We start from the raw sequence: 27,160 nt of genomic DNA on the forward strand, positions 1-27,160 counted from the left end.
GCCGCCGCCGCCCGCCTCAGCCCAACATGGCGATGCACAACAAGGCGGCGCCGCCGCAGATCCCGGACACCCGGCGGGAGCTGGCGGAGCTCGTGAAGCGGAAGCAGGAGCTGGCGGTGAGGGGCTGGCACTCGGGGCGCCCGGGTGGGTGCCCCGCGCCCGCGCCCGCCTCCGGGCCCCAGCCCCGCCGCGCCAGGCCGTTACCCCGGGAGTCCGGCGGCCGAGGCCGGGCTGCGCATTCCGCGGCCCGCCGGCGCCTCGGCGTCGCGGCCGTGCGGAGCGGGGGCCGGGGCCGGGGGCGGGGCGCGGAGCCGGGGAGGGGGCCGGGCGGGCGGGGGCGTGGAGGCACGATGCGCCTGGGAGTGGGGGCTCGTGCATGGGAGCCTGGAAAGGCGAGTGTCCGTGAGCTCTGCGGGGTGGGGGAAAGCGGGCGGGTCCGCGATCTTTGGGGGTTGGGGCGGGCGTGTCGGTGGGCTGTAGGAGATCGGTTCGGGCTTGCCGGTGGGCTTTGGGGCGGGTGGGGTAGCACCAGGGCGGGTATGGGAGGGGCACCTTGTTATCCAGTCTGGCCTTTGGAGGATGGAGGGGCGCATGTCCTTTTAGGGACTAGGAGTAGATCCGTTGGATGGGGTTTTTGATGGGCAGATGTGATGTGTTTGGGAACATCTAGAAAGTGACAGGCGAGGGGAACGGCCTCAGTCTAGGGAATTATGAATTGTGACATGCAGCCAGGGTCCCATGCACCCTGATGGCGAAGCCCTCCCTCCCCATGGCGTTTTGGCTTGGGCAGCGGGAGGCCCATCTCACCTGAAGCTGCCCTTCCAGGTTTCCATAGCAACTGGCAGCCTAGCGCAGGCGGCCTCTCTGAGCCTTCGGGGAGGGGAGCGAGTTGGCGCAGGAGGCTGCGCAGCCTTCCTTCTCCCCGGTAGCGGTACCTTTTATGCGTGGGAGTGGCCACCGCTCACGTTCTGCCTCAGCCGGGGTTCTTGACAGCTAGGTTTCCATGAACCCTCTGAAATATATGGACAATTTTGCACGCGTGTATATTTTTCTGGGGACGCGCTCTGTCTATTCCATTCTATTCTCAAAGGGATCCAACAAGACAGGTCTAGACTGGCTTAGTCTGAAGCAGCCTGCCCCTCCCCATATGACCCGTCTTTCTTTTTATTTTATTTTATTTTTTTTAATTTTTTTTTTCCCCCCCAAAGCCCCAGTAGATAGTTGTATGTCATAGCTGCACATCCTTCTAGTTGCTGTATGTGGGACGCGGCCTCAGCATGGCCAGAGAAGCAGTGTGTTGGTGCACACCCGGGATCTGAACCCCGGCCGCCGGCACCGGAGTGCGTGCACTTAACTGCTAAGCCACGGGGCCAGCCCGACCCGTCTTTCTACCAGGGTGGTTTAGTGTAGTTGAGCTTGAGTTTTCAGTTTGATCAGACTTAACATTTGCATTTCAAAGGCATTATCCATTTTCCTTGTTTTTCATCTCTCAGGAAACACTGGCAAACTTGGAGAGACAGATCTATGCGTTTGAAGGGAGCTACCTGGAGGACACTCAGATGTATGGCAACATTATTCGTGGCTGGGATCGGTATCTGACCAACCAAAAGTGAGTGTCAGAAGCCTGCAGTGTTTGTGTTGTACCCTAGTAGTATTTGTTTTTAAGGATATATGTATTCTTGGTAGCAAGTTTGCAGGGAGGCAGTAATAAAGTGGTGGTGGGGAAAGAGATCTGGGCTTGAACTTGGACTCTGGCTCAGCCATTGCTTCACTGAGTAATTCTGGACAAATCCTACATCACTAAAGTAGAAAGTCCAGCCTATGGCACAGGGTTGTGTGAGGCTTAAATGAAGTACAGCGTATAATACTTTACACAGCAGCTCTCTTGTTAGTATTTTCCACATTTTAATCAGTCATGAGCTCCGCCCTCACGATATTTGCCATACCTGTGTGCCAACTGTACCACTATTTATTTAGTAATATTATTTTTGAAAACTGTCTGAACTTTTTGAAATTTTTCAAATCTATGGAAAAATTGAAAGCATAGGGCATGAACACTTGTTACCCTTCACCAGCATTCACCACTTGTTAACTTGTTGCCACATTTGCTTTCTCTCTTTCTTTTCTCTTCCTCTCTCTATAATATATGTAAACACACACATCTATCTATACTTAACTTGTTAAAAAAATTTTGAAATAATTATAGATACGTAGGAAGTTGCAAAAACAGTACAGCGAGGTCTCATGTACCCTTCACCCAGTTTTCCCCAATGGTTGGGTTTTATGTAACTCTAGTGCACTATCAAAACCAGGAAATTGACATCGATACAATGTGTATATGTAGTTCTGTCATTTTATCATGTGTGTAGATGCCTGTAACCACCTCTGCAATCAAGATACAGAATTGTTCCATCACCACAAGGATCTCCCTCAGGCTGCCCCTTTGTGGTTATATCACCCCTTTCCCCATACTTTTTTTTTTTCCCCCCCAAAGCCCCAGTAGATAGTTGTACGTCATAGTTGCACATCCTTCTAGGTGCTGTATGTGGGATGTGGCCTCCGCATGGCTGGAGAAGCGGTGCGTCGGTGCGCGCCCGGGATCCGAACCTGGGCCGCCAGTAGCAGAGTGCGCGCACTTAACCGCTAAGCCACGAGGCCGGCCCTCCCCCTACTTTTTTTTTTTGCTAAACCATTTAAAGGTTAAAAGCAGGTATATCATAACACTTTGCCCCTGATTATGTCAGCTATTACCTCCTAAGAATAAGAACATTTTTCTTACCTAACCACAGTTATCATGCTTAGAAAATTATCACTAAATTAATAGCATCATCTAATACACAGTCTTTATTCAGATTTCCCTAATTGTCCCCAAAATGCTTTGCTACCTTGTTTTGATCCACGTAGCATCCGTGCATTGCATTTTGCTGTTACGTCTCTTTAGTTTCTTAATTTTGGAGAGTCTCCCACTTTTTTGGTGGTGAAGTTGTTTATGAGGTTGTCTTGTGGAATGTTCCAGTTCCTGATTTTTTCTTCTTTTTTTTTTTTATGAGGAAGATTGTCCCTGAGCTAACATCTGTGCCAGGCTTCCTCTATTTTGTATGTGGGACGCCACCACAGCATGGCTTGATGAGTGGTGTGTAGGTCTGAGCCAGGGATCCGAACCCACAAACCCCAGGCCGCTGAAGTGGAGCATGCAAACTTAACCACAACACCACTGGGCCGGCCCCCTGATTTTTTCTTATTGTGACCTCATAAGAGATCCTGTTTAAATTTTTGGCAAAAATGTCACATTAGTGATTTGTGTACTTCTTGTTGTTTACCTCTGTTTTCTCCGGAGGTGCAAGATGTCAGATTGTCCCATTATTGGTGCTTCTAAGTTTGATCATATGATTTCTCCATTATAAAAGTTCATTTTTTCTCTTCGTAATTAAAAAGTAGTTTTGGAGGTTATACTTTTAGACAGTGTGAATATATTGCTCCCCCCAAATTTTTATCACTGGTTTTAGTATCTATTGTTGATTCTTATCTGAATCGCTTATTATACTGGAGGTTGCAAAATAGTGATTCTAATTTTACTATTCCTTTTACGTTTATTACTGGCATTCTGGAAGAAGAATCTTCCCTTTTTATCTTCTCTCCCTTTCATTCTCTGTCTTCCTTTAGTATCACTATAGACTCATGGATTTTTTTTTTTCCCCCCCAAAGCCCCAGTAGATAGTTGTATGTCATAGCTGCACATCCTTCTAGTTGCTGTATGTGGGACGCGGCGTCAGCATGGCCGGAGAAGCGGTGCGTCGGTGCGCGCCCGGGATCCGAACCAGGGCCGCTAGCAGCGGAGTGCGAGCACTTAACCGCTAAGCCAGGGGGCCGGCCCTCATGGATTTTTTAAAAAATCAGTGTGTTAGGATGTAGTGCTGTCACTTTTTTATTGTAGAGGTTTATGTTATTTTTTAGTATAAATACATTTCTTGAAATGTATACAGTCATGTGTCACTTAACAACAGGGATAACTTCTGAGAAATGTGTCGTTAGGCAATTTCGTCGTTGTGTGAACATCATAGAGTATACTTACACAGACCTAGGTGGTACAGCCTACTACACACCTGGGCTGTATGGTACTAATCTTATGGGACCACCGTCGTATATGCCGTCTGTTGTTGACCAAAACATTATGTGGTGCGTGACTGTTCAGAGAAGTGCACAAATCATAAATAAGCAGTTCAGAGACTTTTTACAAAGCAGACACACCCATTGTTATCCTTTTTGATGCTTAGTTTGTTCCATACGTGGCCAGGGGAGCCTCCTCGGGCTTTGTCCTTTGTACGTGACCCAGTAGTCTGAGCACTTTGTTGCTCTCTGTCACCTTGTCCTTTTCTTGTCCCAGAACTGATATCAGCCATTTCTCTAAGGAACCCTAGTTCTTTCTTTAAATTTTAACAGAGACACTTCCTATCGCTAGTCTGTGCTAGTGGTTTTTAGTAATAAGCATTAAAATAAGTACAATTAAAATAAATACAATTTAATAAAATGAAAATGAAAATGATTGTGAACCACTTAAAGTAATCACATGTACCACAGTGGAGCACATACCATACTCTGGAAAACATTGCTTTCTACATAGGCATTCAGTGTAAAGGTTGTTTTGGTCAATCCAAGTGGTATGGAGGCATTTCTGTATGGAGCTTGGTAATTAAAAGAAAAAAAAAAAAGAGTTCCTTACATTTGCCCTGGGACATCTTCGGCTTGAGCCATAAACATAGCTTGGTGCTTATAATGAGTTTCTTGTGTGTGTTTTAGAAACTCCAATAGCAAAAACGATCGAAGGAACCGGAAGTTTAAGGAGGCTGAGAGACTCTTCAGTAAATCCTCAGTGACTTCAGCAGCTGTAAGTGAGGTGGGGGGTCTTTCTGTGGCCATTGTTGAGGAAGACCTCAGTTAAATTTCTTTGAGTTTTCTCTCTCCTTTCTGCCTGTGAGTGCTCCCCTGAGGTCTGTGATAATTTTTCTAGTAACTGGTGGTTTTTTTCTTTTAGGCAGTAAGTGCATTGGCAGGAGTTCAAGACCAGCTCATTGAAAAGAGTAAGTTATTTTTTACTTTTCATCAATTGATTGTTACGCTACCATAGTCCCCATATTTTACTTCTGTCCAACTGTGTATCTGAAGACTGCATCTCTTATACTCTTGCCTCTTCCTCTAGAAGTTAGGAATCCTTTTGGGTATCCTTGATCACGTCTTTCTTTGGAGGAAGAAACTGCCATGTCCTTTGTGCCTCTTCTATGACACGAAGATCGACGTCAGCTGCTTGAAGACACAAAGTTATGTCTTCACTCCTGATAAGTCTTAGGAAATTGTTTTAAAGTTAAAAAAAATCTCAGGGGCCAGCCCTGTGGCCTAGTGATTAAGTCCAGCATGTTCTGCTTAGGTGGCCCAGGTTTGTGGGTTCGGATCCAGGATGCAGACTGACACCACTCGTCAGTGGTGCTGTGGTGGTGACCCACATACAAAATAGAGGAAGATTGGCACAGATGTTAGCTCAGGGCTAATTTTCCTCAAGTGAAAAAAGAGGAAGATTGGCAGCGGATGTTAGCTCAGGTGAGTCTTCTTCAGTGGGGAAAAAAAAAAAAGTTAAAAAACTCTTTCATCATGGAAAATTTCAGACGTATCTAATAAATCCCCATGTACCTAACTTAATAATTCTTAGGAAATTCCAGTCCTGTAAACAGAATGTACCTGTGTGTTCTTAAATATAACATGGAGAGTGGATAGTTTACTTTGTAGAGAATTTGTATCATTCTTTGTGTAAGCCATCTAGTTTCATTCTCTTCTGCTCTCTAGTGGTGGAGTGTAGGTCTATGCATTCATCTTTCTGAGTCAGACTCTATGTGGCTGTGTTGGATGCCCACACTGTGCGCTGGATCGCTTTGGAATGCAGCCTGCGTTTTGTGTGGTGGTCGTGTGCCTCTTTCAGGTGGCGTATCTTGTGGCGGGAGCCAGTTCTTTTGTTTGCATTAGGGCAGTGGTTTGAGTTTGGGAATTAGAACTACTCAGTGACTTCAGTCGTTATCTCCATGGTGAGATTTCTAGATTTTTAGCTCTATCCCTAACCCCTTTCCTGAGCTTTAGTCCTGCATTTCTAGAAAATGTCTTCTAGACATTTCCACTCAGGTATTCTTTTTTGTTATTGTTGTTGTTGTGAAGGTCAGCCCTGAGCTAACATCCATGCCAATCCTCCTCTTTTTGCTGAGGAAGACCAGCCCTAAGCTAACATCTATTGCCAATCCTCCTCCTTTTTTTCCCTTTTTTGTCCCCAAAGCCCCAGTAGATAGTTGCATGTCATAGTTGCACATCCTTCTAGTTGCTGTATGTGGGACGCTGCCTCAGCATGGCCGGACAAGCCGTGCGTCAGTGCGCGCCTGGGATCCGAGCCTGGGCCGCCAGTAGCAGAGCACGCGCACTTAACCGCTAAGCCACGGGGCCGGCCCCTTCCACTCAGGTGTTCAGACTCAGACATTTTGCCTGAAACTGAGCTATTCTCTTTCCTCCAAAACGTGTCTGCCCAATTTTTCTGTTAATAGTACTGCTATTCTCCCTCATTCAAAACTTTGTAGGTGCCTTTGATTCCTTTCTGCAACCTAATCAGTTGTACCAAGTCCTGATTTTTCTTTTGCTGTGACTGCCGGTTAAATCTCATTTCTTTTCAATTGATGCCACTTCTAGAATGTAGAGCCATTTCATCTGCTTTGTTGAGTAACAAGACTGGTTATGGGACATTCTGGACCTGAATCCTATGAGTTGAGATGGAATGAAGTCTGACTCCTCGGTTTTTCACAAGAGCCTATTATCCAGCCCCTGGCTTAGTGGATAGCTTAGTATATGGTCCTGTACCCAGTTACCCACACAGAACAGGTGCACTCAGGTACTAGTCAGGAAGGCTCTTAAAGCCCCTACTTTCAGAAGCTTGACTGCGACAAATACGTATTAAAGATTTTCTGAAGCATCTGCAGGCCATCCCTTCCCTTAGGAACTTCCCCCCACATTGAGCCCCACCTCTGGAATACATCATAGTGATATTCCTTGGTCTTGCCTATAAAGTTGCATTTGCTGAATTACACTTTGGTCCTGTAAAATGTGTTACTCTATTTATTGTAAGAGGATGTTGCAAATGTTTTTTATTTCGTTACTATTATCTCCTTTAGGAGTTGTTGTTTTCCTTGAAAGACTAGTTGGTTTTTACTGAAAATCTTGTAATTGAATGTTTCCCTCTTTGTATGGGTGCTAAAACGCTTAACGCCAAATTTGTGGTTCCCCTCTAGAAAGCAAATAGGAATTCATAGCATGCATTTTGGGAATGAATCTTAGTACTGCATCCAGCTTACTTTCCTCTTCTATTCCCCTTTGTGTTATTTACCTCATTTTAAATTTATTTTATTGGATTTTGTTATATGACTCTTGATAAGCTGCCTTGAATTCTTTTTGGAATAAAGCAGAGTATAGAGAGTTACATAAATACTGAAGTTCATCAATTCAAATGGTCAGAGCCCTTTGAAAGTAATTTTGCATTCTATCTCACCACCTCCACCATTACCACTTGCCACTGCTATTTTTTTTTTTGGTGAGAAAGATTGTCGATGAGCTAACATCTGTCCCAATCTTCCTGTATTTTGCTTGTGAGACGCCACCACAGCATAGCTTGATGAGTGATGTGTATATCCGTGTCTGGGATCCAAACCCGAGAACCCCAGGCCGCCGACGCAGAGCACTTGAACGTAACCGCTGTGTCACTGGGCCAGCCCCATGAATTTGTTTTTATTTATCTGGCTTGGGTTTCTTTGGACTTCTTGAAACTGTGGTTTGGTATTTTTCATCAGTTCTGGAAAATTCCCTGCTGTTACTGGGAATGTTTTCAGATACTGTATTTGCTCCATGCTCCTTCTCCTCTCCTTCTGGTACTCTGGCTTAAGATATGTTAAACCTTCTCATTTTATCCTTTATGTCTTTTATTATCTCTTCTGTCTTTTTGTCTCTGTGATGCATTATGAGTAATTTTTTTTTGACCTACCAGTTCCTAATTCTCTTTTCAGTTGAGTCTGATTTGCTCTTAAACCTTCCCTTGATTTTAAATCTTTTGTTATTACGTTTTTAGTTTCCAGAAATTCTACTTAATTATTTTAAAAAATCTGCTATGCAATTTGTCAATAGCTTTCTTTGCAGTTATTTTCAAACTTGTCTTTTACGTCTTTAAGTATAGTAAGCGTAGTTTTTCTGTAGTCTGTATTTCAGTTTCTGAAGTTTCTAAGGACCTGTTTCTGATTGTCGTTTCTGCTGATTATTACTCATGAAATCTAATTTCCCTGTGTGGTTGGTTATCTTTGACTGTGTACTGCTCATTATAGTTAAAAGTATGCTCATGTGCCGCTTGACGACAAAGATACGTTCTGAGCATTGCATCGTTAGGTCATTTCATTGTTGTGTGAACATCATCGAGTGTACTTACACAAACCTAGAGTGTGTAGCCTACTACACACCTAGGCTGTATGGTACTAATCTTATGGGACCACCATGGTACAGGTGGCTGTCATTGACCGAAAGATCGTTGTGTGACACATGACTATATTTGTGGAGTAATTTGAGGGCTGGGATGAAGGAGCTGTCTTCCGGAGGAGACTTATGTTTGCGTTTGCTAGGTGCTTGGACCTCTTTAAACCAAGTTCAAGGCTTGAAGGTCCCTGAAAGACCAAGGTGATTCAGACCACGCTTTAATTCCAGGAGAGGAAGGGTCTGCTTTGCCTTTCACTCTTTCCTTTGTACAGAAGCTCTCCAGGGTCTCAGAATTTCTGTGTAACCAATCTTGTGGAATGTTTTCTGTGTTTTTGATCTTTGGTAGCAGTGAAGTAAACATTCTTCTCCCTGAGAATTTTGAATTGCATATTTTTAGATCTGAAGTATTTTGGAGTTTTGTACTTTTATCATTTTATTTTCAAACCATTCTGAAAATTTTCCTCAAAAAAAGCATTACTTTCTGCTCCCTTTGGCTTCTTATGTACCCAGACTAGAGTGAGAGTGGATTAGCATGGTCCCCAAAGGGGAATTTTATGCAAATTAGCGAAGCATTGTATATTTTTGTAAAAAAGAGTAAAGTAAAAGAAAACCAAACCAGGCAGATTTTATCCAGTTTCCTTTCAAGGATCAGCACAGTCTCCACTGTTTATTTTCCTGGACTCCTCTGAAACTTTCATCAAACCACATCTCTCCTCAGCAGTTACCTCATTCCAGTGGGTAAGTAAACCACAGCGTCAGTGTTGTTCTGGGTATCCGCCTTTCCTCCTTAAAACTTTTTGTGCTGATCAGAAGTTATTTTTTTGGCACTATTCAATAGCTAGCCTTTCTTTTAATAGGTAGAGTGTCTCATATGTGGATTATATTAAACTTAATCAAAATCTGATGTTCTTTGCTCTAAAGATGAGTTGCTCGCTTTCACGTGCATGAGAAACAACCTTATGTGCCTTTTCACAGTGGCAGCCTCAGACGGTTGCCTGACTTGCTGCTGCGCTCCGAGCTGCTGTAACCCGCCCCTTTTGTTATCGCTCCTCTTCTGCTGAGAAGGAAATTGTTACTTTGTGGCCTCACTTTGTATTTTAACAGTGTTTAATCTAGTCTCCCTGGCTCCACTCCCTTTTATAAACCTCTTCTGGCCTAATAATCCTAAAACACGGGTCCATATTAATTGTTTGATGTTACTTTTCTGTTCAGAAATTCTTGATGACTTTGCCTTAGGTCCTGCTAGCAACTGTTTTACTGCAAGTGGTCTTTCTGTTTGTTTGGAATTTGACTTGCGTGTTTGTAGATCTCAAGGATATTGAGATTTAAACACTTGCTATGTTGCAGACACTAAGCAGACACTTTACTTGCGTTATCTCATTTAGTCCTTAAAGCTACTCCTTGAGGACAGGTATCGATTATAAGCTCCTTGAAAGCAGGGAACATTGCTGTAGCCCCAACATCTAGCCCAGTGCCTCGTCCATAAGAGACACTCAACATGTAAGAGAAAGAATTCCTATTTTACAGATGGGGAAATGGGCTCAGAGAGGTTAAACAACCTTTAGTCCTCTTAAACATCACCTCATGTTGTCTCGCTAGATAAAATCCCTAATCTGACGTTATGACTCCTCTTAACCTATCTCTTATTCCACTTCACCTCTCATTTCTCAAGCTCTCTGTTTAATTTGATTATTAAATGAATCACAGGTTTGATTTATTTGTCCCAAATATACTTTGCATTTTCTCACCTCTGCACTTTTGCTTGTGCTATTTTTTGTACTTATTTTGGCTTCTAATTTTTCAAGGTCCAGTTTAAATTCCACCCCCTGAATTTTTTCAGGGGCTTAATATCCATATCAGCCCTTTGGGACATGGGTTACCTCTTCAGAGAGGACACCCTATTCATAGGGCTCTGATTCCATTTGCACTGTTTTGTACGTGTTTACACACATGTGTATGTACATGTGTACTTACCTCGTAGAATGTGACCAACTCATCCATTTACTCAGTACTCATAGCAGCTGGCCCAAAATGAGTAAATGGTTAGTTTTGCTTATCAATGTCTTAATAGAACTGCAACATACACAAAATTTGCTGTGTCTAACTTGCCTTTCTTACTTGTCTCCCACCTTTTTAGTTAACCCTTCTCTCCCCCTGTGCCCAGCCCCTACTCAGTCTAGCGCCCCTTCTGTCATCCTATCTGTGATCCAGAGCTTTCGTGACCTTGTGACCTGTCAGCCTGTTCCCTCCCCAGCCAGTCCCTCCACCATTTGCATTTTTAGAGATGACGTTTGCTACCTAACTAAAAATACGTCTGGGTATGGGAGAGGAAGGCTGTCCTAATACTTCTCCAATTAAGGCTCATCTTTTTATATTTTATTATAAATTAGAAAAGTAATACATTCTTATGACAAGTCAAGCTGTTCAGAGGTGAATATGAAAAAGGTTAATTACCTGCTGTTCTACTTGAGTCCCAACTTTCTCAGGTAGCCAACATTAATAGCTTGGTATTTTCCTAACACATATTTCTGGATTGACACACACACACACACACACACACACACACGAGCTGGAGTTTTTTTAGTAGAAAAATTAGACCTAAGTGTGCATATTATCTGCTTTTGCACTTATTACATCACATGTACCCTTGCCAGTTCCATGCATACAGTGAGAGGCAGGATAGAGTAGTGATGAAGAGCATGGACTTCGGAGCCCTACCGCCTGAGTTCGAATCCTGACTCCACAGCCCATTAGCTGTGTGACCTTGGACAGGTTCCTTAACCTCTCTGTCCCTCAGTTCCTACCTCTGTAAGATGGACATCATAATTGTAGAGTTTTTGTGAGGGTTGTATATATATAATTAAAGTGTGTAGAATAGTCCTCGGCTTATAGTAAGGACTGTATGTGTTGGCTCTTGTTATCATCTCACGTTCTTTTTAAAAGCTGAAAAATACCCCGTCTTTGGGTTGTGCTGCTTCTGTTGATGAGTATTCACACTGTTTCCATTTTCTCCACTGTGCACGATGTCACAGTCAACTGCCTTGTATACGTAAGCTTTTTTTTTTTTTCCTGTGTGACAGTGTCCCAGAAATGGCATTACTGTGTCAAAGAGTGATTTTCATAAATAAAACTCAGTTATTTTCTGTGGCATAATGAGAAATGTATATTTGGTCTTTGTCCCCTTTCCTGGCACAGAGCTCCTAAAACTCTTAGAATCTCCAGAGTAATGAAAATGACTGGTATGCAAAAAAATTGAATGAGACAACTGGTGGCTGGGGGCCCCTAGGTAGCTTCAGGATGGGGGCTGGTCCTCAGAAAGACCAGTTGTGGATTAGAAGCTTGGACCTTTCAACCTCACCCCCTAAACCTCCAGGGAGAAGAGAGGGGCTAGAGATTGAGTTAATCACCAGTGGCCAATGACTTAATTAATGATGCCTGCATAATGAAACTTCCATAAAAACCCCTAAATGAAGAAGTTCCGTTGGTGAACACAGTGAGATGCTGGGGGGGTGGTGTGCTCAGAGCGGGCATGGGGCTTCCATGCCTTGCCCTGTGCATCTCTTCCATTTGGCTGTTCCTGAGTTGTATCCTTTATAATAAACCACTAGCAGTAAGTAAAGTGTGTTCCTGAGTTCTGTGAGCGGTTCTAGCAAATTATCAAACCTGAGGAGGGGGTTGTAGGTACTCCTGATTTATAGCTGGTCTGTCAGAAGTATGGGAGGCCCAGGCCTTGCAACTGGCGTCTGAAGTGGGGGCCTTCTTGCGGGACTGAGCCCTTAACCTGTTGGGTCTGCCCCAACTCTGGTAGTTAGTGTCAGAATTAATTTGAATTTTTAGTGTCTAGAGAATTGGGGAATTGGTTCTTAGTGTGGGAAAACACTCTAGACTTTCCAAAAAGAGTCTTGCTATTCGCATTCCTAAAAGCATACCTTGGGAGGGCCTGTTACAGGTATCATTGGGATAAAATAAGAGGGGGATAAAGGTTACATTTTAACTTTTATTAAAGTGAATTTTGAGTTTTCACAAATAGAGACAATAAAATAATGAACCCCTGTGTACCCATCACACTGCCCCCAAACCATCACACTGTGGCTGATCCACATCTCACCTACTCTCAGCTCCACCCCCTGTATTGTATTGAAAATCTCAGACATCATGCCATATTTTCCTGTATGTGTATTTCAGTATGTATCTCCAAATGATAGGTTTTTTTTTAAATTGTGGTAAGAACAATAAACAGGAGATCTACAGATTTTTAAGTGCACAATACAATGTTGTTAACTATAGGCACAATGTTTACAGCAGATCTCTAGAACTTATATTGTATAACTGACACTTTATAATTATCGAATAGCAACTCCCCATTCCCCCTCCCCACAGCCCCTGGTAGCCACCATTCTGCTCTCTGCTTCAGTGAGTTGGACTATCTTAGATACCTCATATACGTGGAATCATGCAGTATTTGTCCTGTGACTGGCTTATTTCACTGAGCATAATGTCCTCCAGCTTCATCCATGTTGTAGTGTATGACAGGATTTCCTTCCTTGTAGGCTGAATAATATATTCCATTGTTTGTATATACCACATTTTCTTTCTTTTTTTTTTTTTTGTGAGGAAGATCAGCCCTGAGCTAACATCCATGCCAATCCTCCTCTTTTTGCTGAGGAAGATCGGCCCTGAGCTAACATCTATTGCCAATCCTCCTCCTTTTTTTCCCTTTTTCTCCCCAAAGCCCCAGTAGATAGTTGTATGTCATAGTTGCACATCCTTCTAGTTGCTGTATGTGGGACGTGGCCTCAGCATGGCCGGACAAGCGGTGTGTCAGTGTGTGCCCGGTATCCGAACCTGGGCCGCCAGTAGTGGTGCACGCGCACTCAACCGCTAAGCCACGGGGCCGGCCCCCTACATTTCTTTTTAATATTGAATAACATTCCATTGTATGGATATGCCACATTTTATTTATGCATTCATCGGTCGATGGACATTTGGCTATTATGAATAATACTGAACATTCATGACAAGTGTTGTGTAAACATGTTTTCATTTCTCTTGGGTATGTACCTGGGAGTAGAATTGGCTGGGTCATTTGCTAATTCAATGTTTAACCTTTTGAGGAACTGCTAAACTGATTTCCAAGGTGGCTGCACATTTTACATTCCCATCAGCAATGTATGAGGGTTCCAATTTCTCCGCATTCTTACCAACACTTGTTATTGTCTGTCTTTCCATTATAGCCATCCCAGTGGGTGGGAAGTGTTGACCTTAGACAGATAGACAGAGGGTTATTTCTCCAGCAAAAATGGGTTTATTTGGGATCAGCAAAGAATTGCAGTTCAGAGTCTGCAACCTTGGTGAGCCACTTGCAAGTCCCCCAACAGCAGGGGAAGAGAAACTCTTCTGTAGAAGGGAAGAGGAAGTGGAGAGGGTCCATTGGAGGAGGTGAGAGTTCTGTGTGTAATGGCTTTTCATTGGCTGAGTTGTGACAGTCTCTAATTGTGACAGTTTCATTGGCTGAGCTTCTTGCCCGTCAAGAAGAGGAAGTTCTTTTCTTCTTCCTTTTGGGCTCTGGTATAAAAGTAGGGCATGAGCGCTCCCCCAATTTAATGAGAGCTTCAATTTAATGAGGTTTCTGTTTATAATTAGAAGTCATATCTCATTGCGTTTTTTTTTTTAATTTTTATTTATTTATTTTATTGAGGTAACATTGGTTTATAACGTTATGTAAATTTCAGGTGTACGTCATTATATTTTGATTTCTGTGTAGACTACATCATGTTCACCACCCAAAGACTAATTACAATCATCACCATACACATGTGCCCAATCATCCCTTTTGCCGCCCCCCCCCCCACCTTCCCTCTGGTAACCACCAACCTAATCTCTCTATCTATGTGTTTGTTTGTTGTTGTTGTTTTTATCTTCTATTTATGAATGAGATCATACAGTGTTTGCCTTTCTCCGTCTGACTTATTTCACTTAGCATAATACCCTCAAGGTCCATCCATGTTGTTGCAAATGGCAAGATTTCACTTTCTTTATAGCTGAGTAGTATTCCATTGTGTATATATCCCACATGCCTTGCTGGACACTTAGGTTGTTTCCAGGTCTTGGCTATTGTGAATAATGCTGCAGTGAACATAAGGGTGCATATATCTTTACGCATTCATGTTTTCATGTTCTTTGGATAAATACCCAGCAGTGGAATAGCTGGATCATATAGTAGTTCTATTAATTTTTTGAGGAGTCTCCATACTATTCACCAGTTTGCATTCCCACCAGCAGTGTATGAGAGTTCCCTTTTCTCCACATCCTCTCTAACACTTGTTATTTCTTGTCTTGTTAATTATAGCCATTCTGACAGGAGTGAGGTGATATCTCATTATAGTTTTTTTTGTTTGTTTGTTTGATTGGCCCTGGGCTAACATCCGTGCCCATCTTCCTCTACTTTATATGTGGGACGCCTGCCACAGCATGGCTTGATAAGCGGTGTGTATGTCCGTGCCCGGGATCTGAACCTGCGAACTCCAGGCCACTGTGAGAACTTAACTGCTATGCCTCCAGGCCGGCTGCAACTCATTGTAGTTTTGATTTGTATTTCCCTGATAATTAGTGATGTTGAACATCTTTTCATGTGCCTGTTGTCCACCTGTGTATCTTCTTTGGAAAAATGTCTGTTCAGATCTTTTGCCCATTTTTCAGTTGCTTGAACAAATGATTTAATTGCTTAAACAATTGATTAAACAACATGCTACTGAACAACTGTTGGTTCAATGAAGAAATCAAAGGAGAAATCAAAAAATACCTGGAGACAAATGAAAATGAAAATACAACATGCCCACATGTTATGGGACACAGCAAAAGGGCTACTAAGAGGGAAATTTATAGCAATACAGGCCTACCTCAACAAACAAGAAAAATCTCCAATAAACAGTCTAACAGTGCACCTTAAGGAACTAGAAAAAGGAAAACAAACAAAGCCCAAAATCAGTAGAAGGAAGGAAATAATAAAAATCCGAGTGGAAATAAATGAAATAGAGACTAATAAAACCATAGAAAAAATTGATGAAACTAAAGAGCTGGTTCTTTGAAAAGATAAACAAAATTGACAAACCTTTAGCTAGACTCACCAAGAAAAAAAGAGAGAAAGCTCAAATAAAATCAGAAATGAAAGAGGAGAAATTACAATGGACACCTGAGAAATACAAAAGAATAAAAAATACTACGAAAAGCTATGCACCAACAAATTGGATAATCTAGAAGAAATGAATAAATTCTTAGAATCATACAACCTTCCAAAACTGAATCAAGAAGAAATAGAGAATTTGAATAGACCAATCACCAGTAAGGAGATCGAAATGTTAATCAAAAACCTCCCCAAAAATAAAAGCCCAGGACCAGACGGCTTCCCTGGTGAATTCTACCAAGCATTCAAAGAAGACTTAATACTTATCCTTCTCAAACTCTTCCAAAAAATTGAGGAGGTGGGGAAGCTTTGTAACTCATTCTAGGAGGCCAGCATTACCCTGATATCAAAACCAGACAAGGACAACACAAAAAAGGAAAATTACAGGGCCGGCCGTATTTGGATCCCAGGCGCAGACCTAGGCACTGCTTATCAAGCCATGCTATGGCAGGTCTCCCACATATAAAGTAGAGGAAGATGGGCATGGATGTTATCCCAGGGCCAATCTTCCTCAGCAAAAAGAGGATTGGCAACAGATGTTAGCTCAGGGCTAGTCTTCCTCACCAGGAAAAAAAAAAATCACATGATCATCACAGTAGATACAGAGAAAGCATTTGACAAGATACAGCATCCATTTATGATAAAAACTCTGAATAAAATGGGTATAGAAGGAAACTACCTCAACATAATAAAGGCCATATGCAACAAACCCACAGCTAATATCATACTCAATGGAGAGAAACTGAAAGCTATCCATTTAAGAACAGGAACAGACAAGGATGCCCACTTTCATCACTCTTGTTTAACATAGTAGTGAAAGTCCTAGCCAGAGCAATCAGGCAAGAAAAGGAAATAAAAAGGATCCGAATTAGAAAGGAAGAAGTAAAACTGTCAGTATTTACAGATGACATGATTTTATGTATAGAAAACCCTAAAGAATCCACCAAAAAACTATTAGAAATAATAAATGAATACAGTAAAGTTGCAGGATATAAAATCAATATATAAAAATCAGTTGCATTTCTATACACTAACAATGAAGTAGCAGAAAGAGAAATGAAGAATACAATCTCATTTATAGTTGCAACAAAAATAATAAAATACCTAGGAATAAATTTAACCAAAGAGGTGAAAGACCTGTACACTGAAAACTATAAAACATCGTTGAAAGAAATTGAAGAAGACACAAAGATATGGAAAGATATTCTGTGCTCTTGGATTGGAAGAATTAACATAGTTAAAATGTCTATACTTCCTAAAGCAATCTATGGTTTCAGTGCAATCCATATCAAAGTTCTAACAACGTTTTTCACGGAAATAGAACAAGAAATCCTAAAATTTACATGGAACAACAGAAGACCCCAAATAGCCAAAGGAATCCTGAGAAAAAAGAACAAAGCTGGAGGTATCACACTCCCTGATTTCAAAATATACTACAAAGCTATAGTAACCAAAACAGCATAGTACTGGCACAAAAACAGACACTCAGATCGATGGAACAGAATTGAGAGTCCAGAAATAAACCCACACATCTGTGGACAGCTAATCTTTGGCAGAGGAGCCAAGAACACACAATGGAGAAAGGAAGGTCTCTTTAATAAATGGTGTTGGGAAAACTGGACAGCCACATGCAAAAGAGTGAAAGTAGACCATTATCTTATACCATATACAAAAATTAACTCAGAATGGATTCAAGACTTGAATGTAAGACAAATCATAAAACTTCTAGAAGAAAACATAGGCAGTGTGCTTTTTGACATTGGTCTTAGCAGCATATTTTCAAGCACCATGTCTGACCAGGCAAGGGAAACAAAAGAAAAGATAAACAAATGGGACTACATCAAACTAAAAAGCTTCTGCACAGTGAAGGAAACCATCAACAAAATGAAAAGACAACCTAACAATTGGGAGAAGATATTTGCAACCATCTGTCTGATAAGGGGTTAATCTCCAAAATATATAAAGAACTCTTACATCTCAACAACAACAACAAGCAAACAACCCAATCATTGTGGTTTTAATTTGCATTTTCCTATTGACTAATGATGTTAAGCATCTTTTCATGTGTTTGTTGGCCATTTGTATATCTTCTTTTAAGAAATGTCTATTCAGATCCTTTGCCGATTTTTTTTTAATTTGAGTTCTAAGGGTTCTTTATATATTCTGGATACAAGTCCTTATTAGATATATGATTTGCAAATATTTTCTCCCATTCTGTGGGTTGTTTTTTTTACTTGGTGATATCATTTATAGCTCAAGAGTTTTATATAAATGATGTAGTCCAATTTATATATTTTTTCTTTTCATGCTTGCTTTTGTGGTCATATCTAAGAAACTATTGCCTAATCCAGTGGATTCTAAGAGTTTTATAGTTTTAGCTCTTACGTTTAGGTCTGTGATGCATTTTGAGTTAGGTTTTGTGTATGGTGTGAGGTAGGGGTCCAGCTTCATTCTTTTGTATGTGGGTGTCCAGTTGTCCCAGCACCATTTGTCAAAAAGACTGTTCTTTTTTCATTGAATTGTCTTGTCACCCCTGTTGAAAAACAGTTGACCATAAATAGAAGGGTTTATATCTGGACTCTGAATTCTATTCCCTTCATCTGTGTGTCTGTTCTTATACCAGTACCACACAGTCTTGTTACTCTAGCTTTGTGTAGTAAGTTTTGAAGTTCTGTTGCTAATTTTTATATGAAATCAGCTGTCCTGAACTTTAGAAGGGCAGCATTGGTCAGTATACTTTTTCTAGCCTCATAGTTCTTAGAGCTCCCTCTTCCGTTGCTTTCATGAAATGTTCAAAAATAGAGTTTCTTGGGCCAGCCCCGTGGCTTAGTGGTTAAGTGCGCGTGCTCTGCTACTGGCGGCCCGGGTTCGGATCCCGGGCGCGCACCGATGCACCACTTCTCCGGCCATGCTGAGGCCGCGTCCCACATACAGCAACTATAAGGATGTGCAAGTATGACATACAACTATCTACTGGGGCTTTGGGGAAACAAAAAAAAGGAGGAGGATTGGCAATAGATGTTAGCTCAGAGCCAGTCTTCCTCAGCAAAAAGAGGAGGATTAGCATGGATGTTAGCTCAGGGCTGATCTTCCTCACAAAAAAATAAATAAATAAATAAAAATAGAGTTTCTTGATTTATGAGATCTGGTTCTGTTTCTCTCTTCTGCTGTTTTGAGACTGCCTCTTTTTTCTGCTTCTCATATTCATCTGCTATTCAATTTGAAATCTCTTCCCAGCATAAGATATACAAAGACATAAGAAGAAAACTGGTCCTGCTGTCCAAAATTTTTGACAGTTTTTAGAAACAGATGATGAACATATTTAGGATCCTTCAACAGTTCAGTAAAGTGAAAGTCTTCCCCTGTCTTATTCTATTGAGAGTTTCAAGAAATTCCTTTCAGGGGAAAAAAGTATACATTTACCAAAATATATGTGATTTTTCCTAAAAAATATATATTTATACAAATTGTTCTTGAACTTGCTTATTTAATATATCTAAGGGATGGTTTAAAATTGGGAATAGGTGTCAGCTGAAGAGTATTATTATCACTTTTTAAATAATATTCATAAGACTTTTCAGAGTATCTTAGGTAATGGGGCTCTTCTCCTCTTGGGCCCTTTTTCTTGATAGGAAGACAGGATTCCTGTATGGTTTGGGGAAGGAACCAGGGCCAGCTGTAGGAAGTTTTCCCAAGGTCATCTCTCACCTCCCAAAGACACATGTAATGTTTTCAGTAATGTTTCTCATATAACTATTAATCTCATTAGTGTATTCTATGTTTAAATAACCTTTATGGGGGTGACTCGGTGGCATAGTGGTTAAGTTTGTGCACTCCACTTCTGTGGCCCGGGGTTTGGGGGTTCGGATCTCCGGTGCAGACCTACGCACTGCTCATCAAGCCATGCTGTGGCAGCATCCCACATGTAAAGTAGAGGAAGATTGGCACAGATGTTAGCTCAGGGCCAGTATTCCTCACCAAGAAAAAAAAATAATAATAACCTTTATGCAGTGAGGTTATCCTGGTTGTATGGTCCCATATCCCAGCTGTCATTAGATCTGTTGCCTCTGGTTACACTGTTTCAGGTTACATGTTTTTCAAGAACTCTGGTAACTTTGATGCTTTGACTGTATATATCTTCCCGTCAATTAGAATATATGGTCCTTGAGGATAGCAAATAATCTGTTTCTGTATATTGGTGCTCAAAAAGTCTTTCCTGGTTGGTGGACAGATTGCCTGAGGAGTACTGATGATGTTTCTGGGGACTTGTGTTTATTTCCTCCAGGGGAGCCGGGAAGTGGGACGGAAAGCGATACTTCTCCAGACTTCCACAATCAGGAAAATGAGCCGAGCCAGGAGGACCCTGAGGATCTGGACGGATCTGTGCAGGGAGTGAAACCTCAGAAGGCTGCTTCTTCTGCTTCCTCGGGGAGCCACCACAGCAGCCATAAAAAACGAAAGAACAAAAACCGGCACAGGTCAGTGGCAGGGACCAGCCCCCACACCCCACGCCCGCCCACCCGGAGCTTCCGTGGCCATTGCTGTAAAGGGACTTTACTAGAAAAAAAATCTTCAGGGTTGGTGCAGTCTTCCTGTTGCTGATGGGAAGAAATTCCTTTGGTCCAAACGAAACAGACTAATTTTTCCCTCTCTAACGGGGGAACTGGTGGGCATTAGAGTAACCAGGAAGGACATCCTTCTCACTATTTCTAGTGTAGAAGAATTTTATTCCTTAGAAACTTGTTTAATATGGTGATTTGGAATCCTTTTAGAAGAGGGAAAGGGGAAATAGAAACGGAATCTGTGTCATGGTATTTAGAAAATGCCACTAGTGCATGTTGGGAAGCTGCCAAGTGGGATAAAGTCCTTTGCTCTCAGTCCTGATCCCTGCCTACTCTTACTCCCTCCAGGATGGAGAGAACTGACCTCACATGCGTTTTTTTCTTTTTAAATACCAGTTTTTTGATTGCTTGTGATTTGTCTGTTTATATTTATATATCTCTGCAATATGCTGACTTCAGATATCAGAGGGACAACATAAGGTCTATAAGATATGAGAGTGCCTTCCTAGATGCTGTTTGTCCACTGTGTTTGTTTGCAGTACATAATGAGGTGGGAGTGACATCAGTGGACAGAGGGTCAGGTGTCACCCAGAGAGGATTTTAGCATTCATTCTGCTTGGGGTTTGTATGGTAATGCTGAGGCCTGTTAACTTAGATAACTGGAAGTTATACAGCTGCACTCAGAGAGGATAGGGCATAGTTTCTAGAGTGAGGATCTTGCTCTGGCCTCAAACCTTCCCCTGGAAGGCATGAAAACCAGGTATCCACAGGCTGGCTTTTGTCCGGCTTCTCTGGGGGGCCTGCATGCTGAGAAGATGAAAGGGGGCATGCGAGGAGTCCGTGGGGTTCCCTACCCTCCAGTTGGCTTCTGGATTGGGTTGTTTTACAAACCTGTAGGATATTTCTTCATGCACCCAAAGTATGAAAATTGTTAGCTTCGTGGATATGACACCCAGGGATAATATAGAATCAACTCTAACTGATTTAAGCCTCCTTGGCATCAACTGATTCTTTAACTCTTTTAAGAGTTTTTCTTGTCGACAGTGGTGGTGGTTTTTAGACTGCAGAAATAGTATTTCGTCCAGATAGTGACTAAGGACTGCTACTTATGTTTTTCTGCAAACCAGAAATCACCGTGCCAGTCTCATAATTGCAGTAAGAAGCAGCAAAAATTGCCTATCTTTTTTTTCGGTAAGGCTACAGGTTATTTGATCACTGTGATAGGACTGATCTTAGCTTATCACAAACAGTAGCAGAGAACCATACTCTTAAAAATATTTTTTTAAATTGTCAGGATAATTAAATATCATGCCCCGTGATGCTTTGATTAAGTTTACTCCAGTGTCATTTTAAAGTAATGATTCTTTTCCTATTTCAGAGTATCTAAGAGTAGGGAGAAAATTCCTTCAAAGTTGCTGGGACATTTTTTCCATCTGTCGTGATAGACTGTCCAGATAGCTGTTATTTATTTCTGGCAATACCTCATTTGCTTTAGTGACATCATCAGCTGACTGACACAAGGGAGTTAGGCAGTGAACCTCACTTTCTTTTTTTTTTTTTAAAGATTTTATTTATTTATTTTTCCCCCAAAGCCCCAGTACATAGTTGTCTGTCATAGCTGCACATCCTTCTAGTTGCTGTATGTGGGACGCAGCCTCAGCATGGCTGGAGGAGTGGTGCCTCGGTGCGCACCCGGGATCCGAACCTGGGCCGCCGGCAGCGGAGCGCACGCACTTAACCGCTAAGCCACGGGGCCGGCCCACGAACCTCACTTTCTTGCAGGTTTCTAGTAGATTTTCATAGGAACAGCACTTCTTCCTACTCTTCCTTCCTCTCCTGGCCCCAGGAGCTAACTCCGTTCAGAAAAATACAAGATTATAAAGATCTTCGATGTTAGTTACTGCTTTCACAAGTGGTGTCTTCTGTTTGGAAAGCAGGCTCCTTGTTCATTCCCTGGTTTAATACCTGGCCAGCGTCTCCCTTGGCCTCAGGCACTGTCTGCCCCAGGGGGGCGGAGTGGACCTGCTTTGCCTTCTTACTGGGGAGAACAGTTCACTGCACCTGAGTGGCACTTCCTGGCCAGTTACGCTGCTCAGACTCCTGCCGTCTTTAGTCTGGAATTGTGTTTGGCCCCAACCCCTGGCCCCCTGACTGATGTCTGAGTGGGGCTGACAGATGGGGTGGGGGGATCCACACGTTGTAAGTCTGCACTCAGTACAGTACTTGTTTCTCTTCCCATCTGCCACGCCCCATGGTCGATAAAGTCAGTAGTACATTATTTCAGCCAACGTCTGAGTACCTACTGTGTGCCAGGCACTGTTTAATGGTGAATAAAGCAAAGTGGAAATAAATATGGCACTTCAGCAAAAAGGAATCACTTTTGAATTTGTCGTCTTCGGGAATATGAAAATTTATTAAGTAATTTTTAGCATTCATGAATGATTGCAATGTTCTGAGTTTTTATGTTTTACGTGGTATCTGAATGATGAGTCCCAGTGTCTTTAAAGAAAAAAGTTGAAATAATAACTTATAGCTGCTCTTATAGGTTTTTGCTACTATCCCAACCTCTCAAATTCTTCTAGATAGTTTGAAGTTTTCATTAAGTAGGTCCAGTCTCCTTTGGTTTGTGAACAAAGTTGAGTTAGGCTGAACGTTAAATTTTTGATAGTTCCTGGTTTGTACACTTACTGTTTACTGTCCCAGATGTCTTAAGTGAAACTCTTGCATAAGGGATGTTGGATGAGGGATGTTGAAGTTAAGCTTTCTTCCAGCTTCACTCTTGCAAACCTTGGCTAATGACAAAATGACACAGCCATTTTGCATGTTGTTTTACCACGTGTCTACAGCAGGGAAGGCGTCGGAGCCGGCTAAGGAGCTGGTGTCGCACTCCAGGTTAACGTTTGCTTTGGAGGTCTGCCCAGACCGTGGTCTCTTAGCAGTGATGGCCACAGGTGGCCTGGTCCTCTGTACTGCTCCCTTTTGGGACCCTGGGGCTTGGCTGCTTGTGGAGGTCAGCTTTCCTTTGTTTTAATAGGGGCACTGCAGGCTTTGGTGTTCCGTAACTATAGCCCTGACATAAGCAGTTAACTGCCGTCACCAGTCAGGGGGCAGAGTGATACGGCTCTGCAGTGTCTGGAACAAGACTCTCCACTCGACCCTTGGCTTCTAGGATGAATGCTGTAGAAAAGGAGTGCCATGTTCCCTGGACACACCTAGAACATATAACTGGAGTTAAAAGTTGCAAAATGTTTTCTTTTTTAAAAGTGTATGACGTTTTAATCTTTCATTTTAGTGAAAGTATATTATGCTGAGTTATTAGTACTGTCTTCAAAGCACCTTTCATTATATGACTAAACCCTTCTTTCTCTGTTTCTTCTAATGCCCTATTTGTATTTTTTGTTACAATTAAATATTTTAAAAGTTCTAACTCTGAATCTGGCAGCTAATAGAAGGCCTGCAGGTATCTAGTTTTCTAATGAAATGACTTTTCCTTTCATAGTCTGTTCTTCTGATGTGAAATTCACTGAGGGAAGGGAATCTCCCAACCACAGAATCTTTGGTGCTTTGATGTTTGAAACTTTATTCTTAGAGCTGATTTTGTTTCTATAAATCTTGCTAGGGTGGCTAATCAACTAATTTATTCAATTAGTATATTAATTTCTATTGCTTTCTTCCTTTCAAATGCTGCCCCTCAGCCCGTCTGGCATGTTTGATTATGACTTTGAGTAAGTTTGATTTGAATTAGTATTTGTGCTGTGTTGTTTAGTGTGTAGAGACCAATATGCCTTTTTGAGACCTTTCTAACCCATAGTTTATCTGTTTAATTGTAGGTATGTATATTAGGTTAGGCTGGGAAGTTTTTTTTAAAAACAGAAAAACGTGATGGAGGTAACATTTTATTTAATAACTTAAGCAAAATTAAGTAAACTTCACTTTTATGCATTTTAATTTCTTTTAAAATAGATAACCTTTAATTTATATTTAAGTTGATTTTCTGGCTTTGCTTCATAAGGAGATTAATAGTTTTAAGATCTTGATATTTTGCTTTGGAAAGATTTAAAAATTGAAATTTTTAAAATTTCTTTGGTGTTTCCTGTCCAGAAATACAACGTCCTGGTTTCTTTCCTATTCTTAATCACTCTGTGTCTCAGTGATTATCAGTGATATAGTTACAGAGCTAACACATTAACGTAGAGCATGCGTCTTAATCCAATCTCTAATGTGTAATTTTGGAGTAATTTTAAAAAACTATATGGCTTTTGTAACTGCTGTATGTTTCTATTTTGAGTCGTTTTAAGTTTGCCTTGTGGCAAGAGTATCTGCTCGTGTTTTTAAATACTTGCTTAATAATATCTGGGTAAACAACTAAATATGACATAGTCTAATGAAGAATGTGGATTTTACATAACCAAATAGCCTTTGTTATAGCTTGTGCCCTATGCATAGCTGATTCTTGGACCTTTTTTCTGTAAATTAAAATGCAAATATTTTTTATCTTTCCTATCACAGGATTGATCTGAAGTTAAACAAAAAACCACGAGCTGTAAGTATCAGCCGGACCATTTCAGAAAGGCTGGTAATTTTGTAGATGATGAGAAAAATGTATTTGTCTTCAGAACTCTGAGTGTTCCTGGTCAGGAGTCACAACTCCCATTGTTTTTTTTTAAAAACTTTTATTTTATTTTATTTTTATTTATTTTGAGGAAGATTGGCCCTGCACTAACATCTGTTGCCAATCTTCCTCTTTTTCTTTTTTCTCCCCAAAGCCCCAGTGCATAGTTGTGTATCATAGTTGTCGAGTAGTAGCTCTTCTATATGGGACGCCGCCTCAGCATGGCTTGATGAGCGGTGAGTAGGTCCGTGCCTGAGATCTGAACCGGCGAACCCCGGGGTGCCAAAGTAGAGCATGCGAACTTAACCCCTACGCCACCACGCCTGCCCCACAACTCCCATTTTAAAGTCTGAGGTGTCCATCTGGATACACTTCAACTTTGAGGTGTTATTTACTTTCTTTATACTTTGGAGAGAGAAAGGGTTACATCTTTATGGAAGAAAAATTCCCTTTCATTAAATAATGACTTGTTAATGCTAGCTTTTTTTTTTTATGACTGGTGAGCTCAGAAGATCTAATGGGGCAGGATTGATTCAGTTTAGTCTCTTTGTGGACTCAAAAGACAGGCCATTTTCAGATGTTAATAACATCCATTACGTTTGAAATAGAATCTTTGGCTACAGAACAACCCCCTAGCAGACTTGTTTATGAGATTTTTTTCTTAGGTTCAAACCAGTATTCTGCAGAGAGTAAGTTGGGACTTTGTTTTTCTCTCCTTAGGACTACTAGAAGATTCGTTAGTGCAGAAGCTTCCAGGCTCTAGAGCCCTGCTTCCCTCCTCCGACCTCACAAAGATAAATGTCCCTCACCTGTGTGTGGCCACCCACCTCTGCTTTCCCAGACCCAGTGCCTGTGACTCTGAGTGGTTTGTTCTGAAATGTGGTGACAAACAAGTCATTTCTGTAAGACTGCATTGGATCATTGACTGTGTCATTTTTAGTAACAGAACTGCAGGAAGACCAAGACCTGGTTACAGTCCCAGCAAGTTGCTAACTGTGCGTTTCTCCCTTCTTGGAATGAATGTCTCCCCCTAGACTGGCTGGCACCAGCGTCATCTGTGATACCCATCGAGAAATGTTCTCTGCTTTTGTTTTATGCTGAAAGTAGAACACAGGTCACATTTCAGAGGGAGGCTGTAAATATCTGGCAGTTTCTTATTTTGTTTGTGTTTTATTATTTTTCTATTGTTGTTTTTACCATCTTCTTTGGGCTTTTTGTAATGCCGTTGTACAGCTCGTACCTTCCTGCTGACATATCTGATAATCTGTTTCGTGCTGTTGCCAATATTCTTAACTGAAGATAATCTGATTTACCATAAATAAAATGGGGAACTTGGCTCTGTTTTTTTGCAGGAGGAAGGTAAAGAGTGTTTATTTAATAATTGCCTATCTTAAATCTTTCTGAGTTGGAAACAGTTTCATGTTCAAGGAACAGGAAAAGCTGAAAAACATAAGTTTAAATCAATCCTTTAAAATAGATATTTTTATTTTTTTGTATAAATAAATTTTCACAGGCTTTGACTTCTCATGCTTTACTTTTAAACCTGAGATAGTTTTTTCACTTATTTTAAAATAATTTATTCATATCATGCCTTATTGAAATTTCTTTCTCTTTCCATCTTTTCTCTCTTTGCTGGTTTTTACCTGATTAAATATTGCTCTAAAAATCACTAAGGCGTATAGAAAGGCTCAGAATTGCACCCAAAGCTGATACCATATGGAGTTCTTGAGCAGAGTGAAAGACAGGATCAATGAGAGCCAGCGACGCCCAACAGACTCTCTTCCTTACAGGGGTTGCTGGTCTGCGGAACTTGCTGATAACTGTTGCCTGCCTCCAGAGCAGTGCTGACCTGCCTCAGCTGCACATTGGAATCACCTGGGAAGCTTAAAAAACACTGCTGCCTGGGTCCCAGCCCAGAGACGGCCTGGGTCCTGTCTAGTTGCTGGGATTTCCTTTCAGAGAGTCCCTGGGATTCTGATCAGAAGCCACGTTGAGAAGCACTGCGTTAGGAGACTGGATGGTTTGATTTAAATCCTATGTTGTGAATCAGTCTAGGGATAAGATTTGGGGCCTCACCTTTCCTTCGACTCTCTTAGTCATAGTCCTTTACTTATGCCCGTATCTTTGTTAGAAAAAAATATGTTCCATTTGTGATAATATTGGTAGAGCTGAATATGGATGGCATCTCTTATCAAAACAAGTCTACCTTGTCAAATGTGCAAAAGCTTTCACTCTTCTTCTCAAATAAACTGTTTTTTGACTCTG

General features: G+C 41.5%; 1 protein-coding gene across 3 annotated transcripts; it reads left to right on the plus strand.

Annotated features, from left to right (window-relative positions):
* Nucleotides 1-27,160, plus strand: MEAF6 (MYST/Esa1 associated factor 6). Of its 3 annotated transcripts, XR_015555786.1 has the most exons (8): nucleotides 1-116; nucleotides 1,494-1,609; nucleotides 4,798-4,885; nucleotides 5,033-5,078; nucleotides 20,007-20,199; nucleotides 24,114-24,171; nucleotides 24,793-24,826; nucleotides 25,616-27,160. XR_015555786.1 is itself a non-coding variant. In XM_087446262.1 (7 exons), exons 1-7 carry the CDS (start codon nucleotides 27-29, stop codon nucleotides 25,622-25,624), a joined length of 576 nt encoding a protein of 191 aa, XP_087302388.1. In that variant the 5' UTR covers nucleotides 1-26; the 3' UTR covers nucleotides 25,625-27,160. The 3 variants fall into 3 exon arrangements, 2 of the variants coding, with proteins under 2 accessions (XP_087302388.1, XP_087302387.1); XM_087446262.1 differs by lacking the exon at nucleotides 24,114-24,171; XM_087446261.1 differs by lacking the exons at nucleotides 24,114-24,171; nucleotides 24,793-24,826 and having other exon boundaries at nucleotides 26,686-27,160.

The sequence above is a fragment of the Ceratotherium simum genome, chromosome 22 (genome assembly GCF_057802395.1).
Source record: "Ceratotherium simum simum isolate JZ-2026a chromosome 22, ASM5780239v1, whole genome shotgun sequence".
Taxonomy (NCBI): domain Eukaryota; kingdom Metazoa; phylum Chordata; class Mammalia; order Perissodactyla; family Rhinocerotidae; genus Ceratotherium; species Ceratotherium simum.

Bases quoted from the DNA above. Each gene is read 5' to 3' on its own strand.
- MEAF6 (XM_087446261.1), top strand. From the start codon at position 27: ATGGCGATGCACAACAAGGCGGCGCCGCCGCAGATCCCGGACACCCGG. The intron at 117-1,493 runs GTGAGGGGCTGG...TTCATCTCTCAG, and splicing joins AGCGGAAGCAGGAGCTGGCG to GAAACACTGGCAAACTTGGA. The intron at 4,886-5,032 runs GTAAGTGAGGTG...TTTTTCTTTTAG, and splicing joins CCTCAGTGACTTCAGCAGCT to GCAGTAAGTGCATTGGCAGG.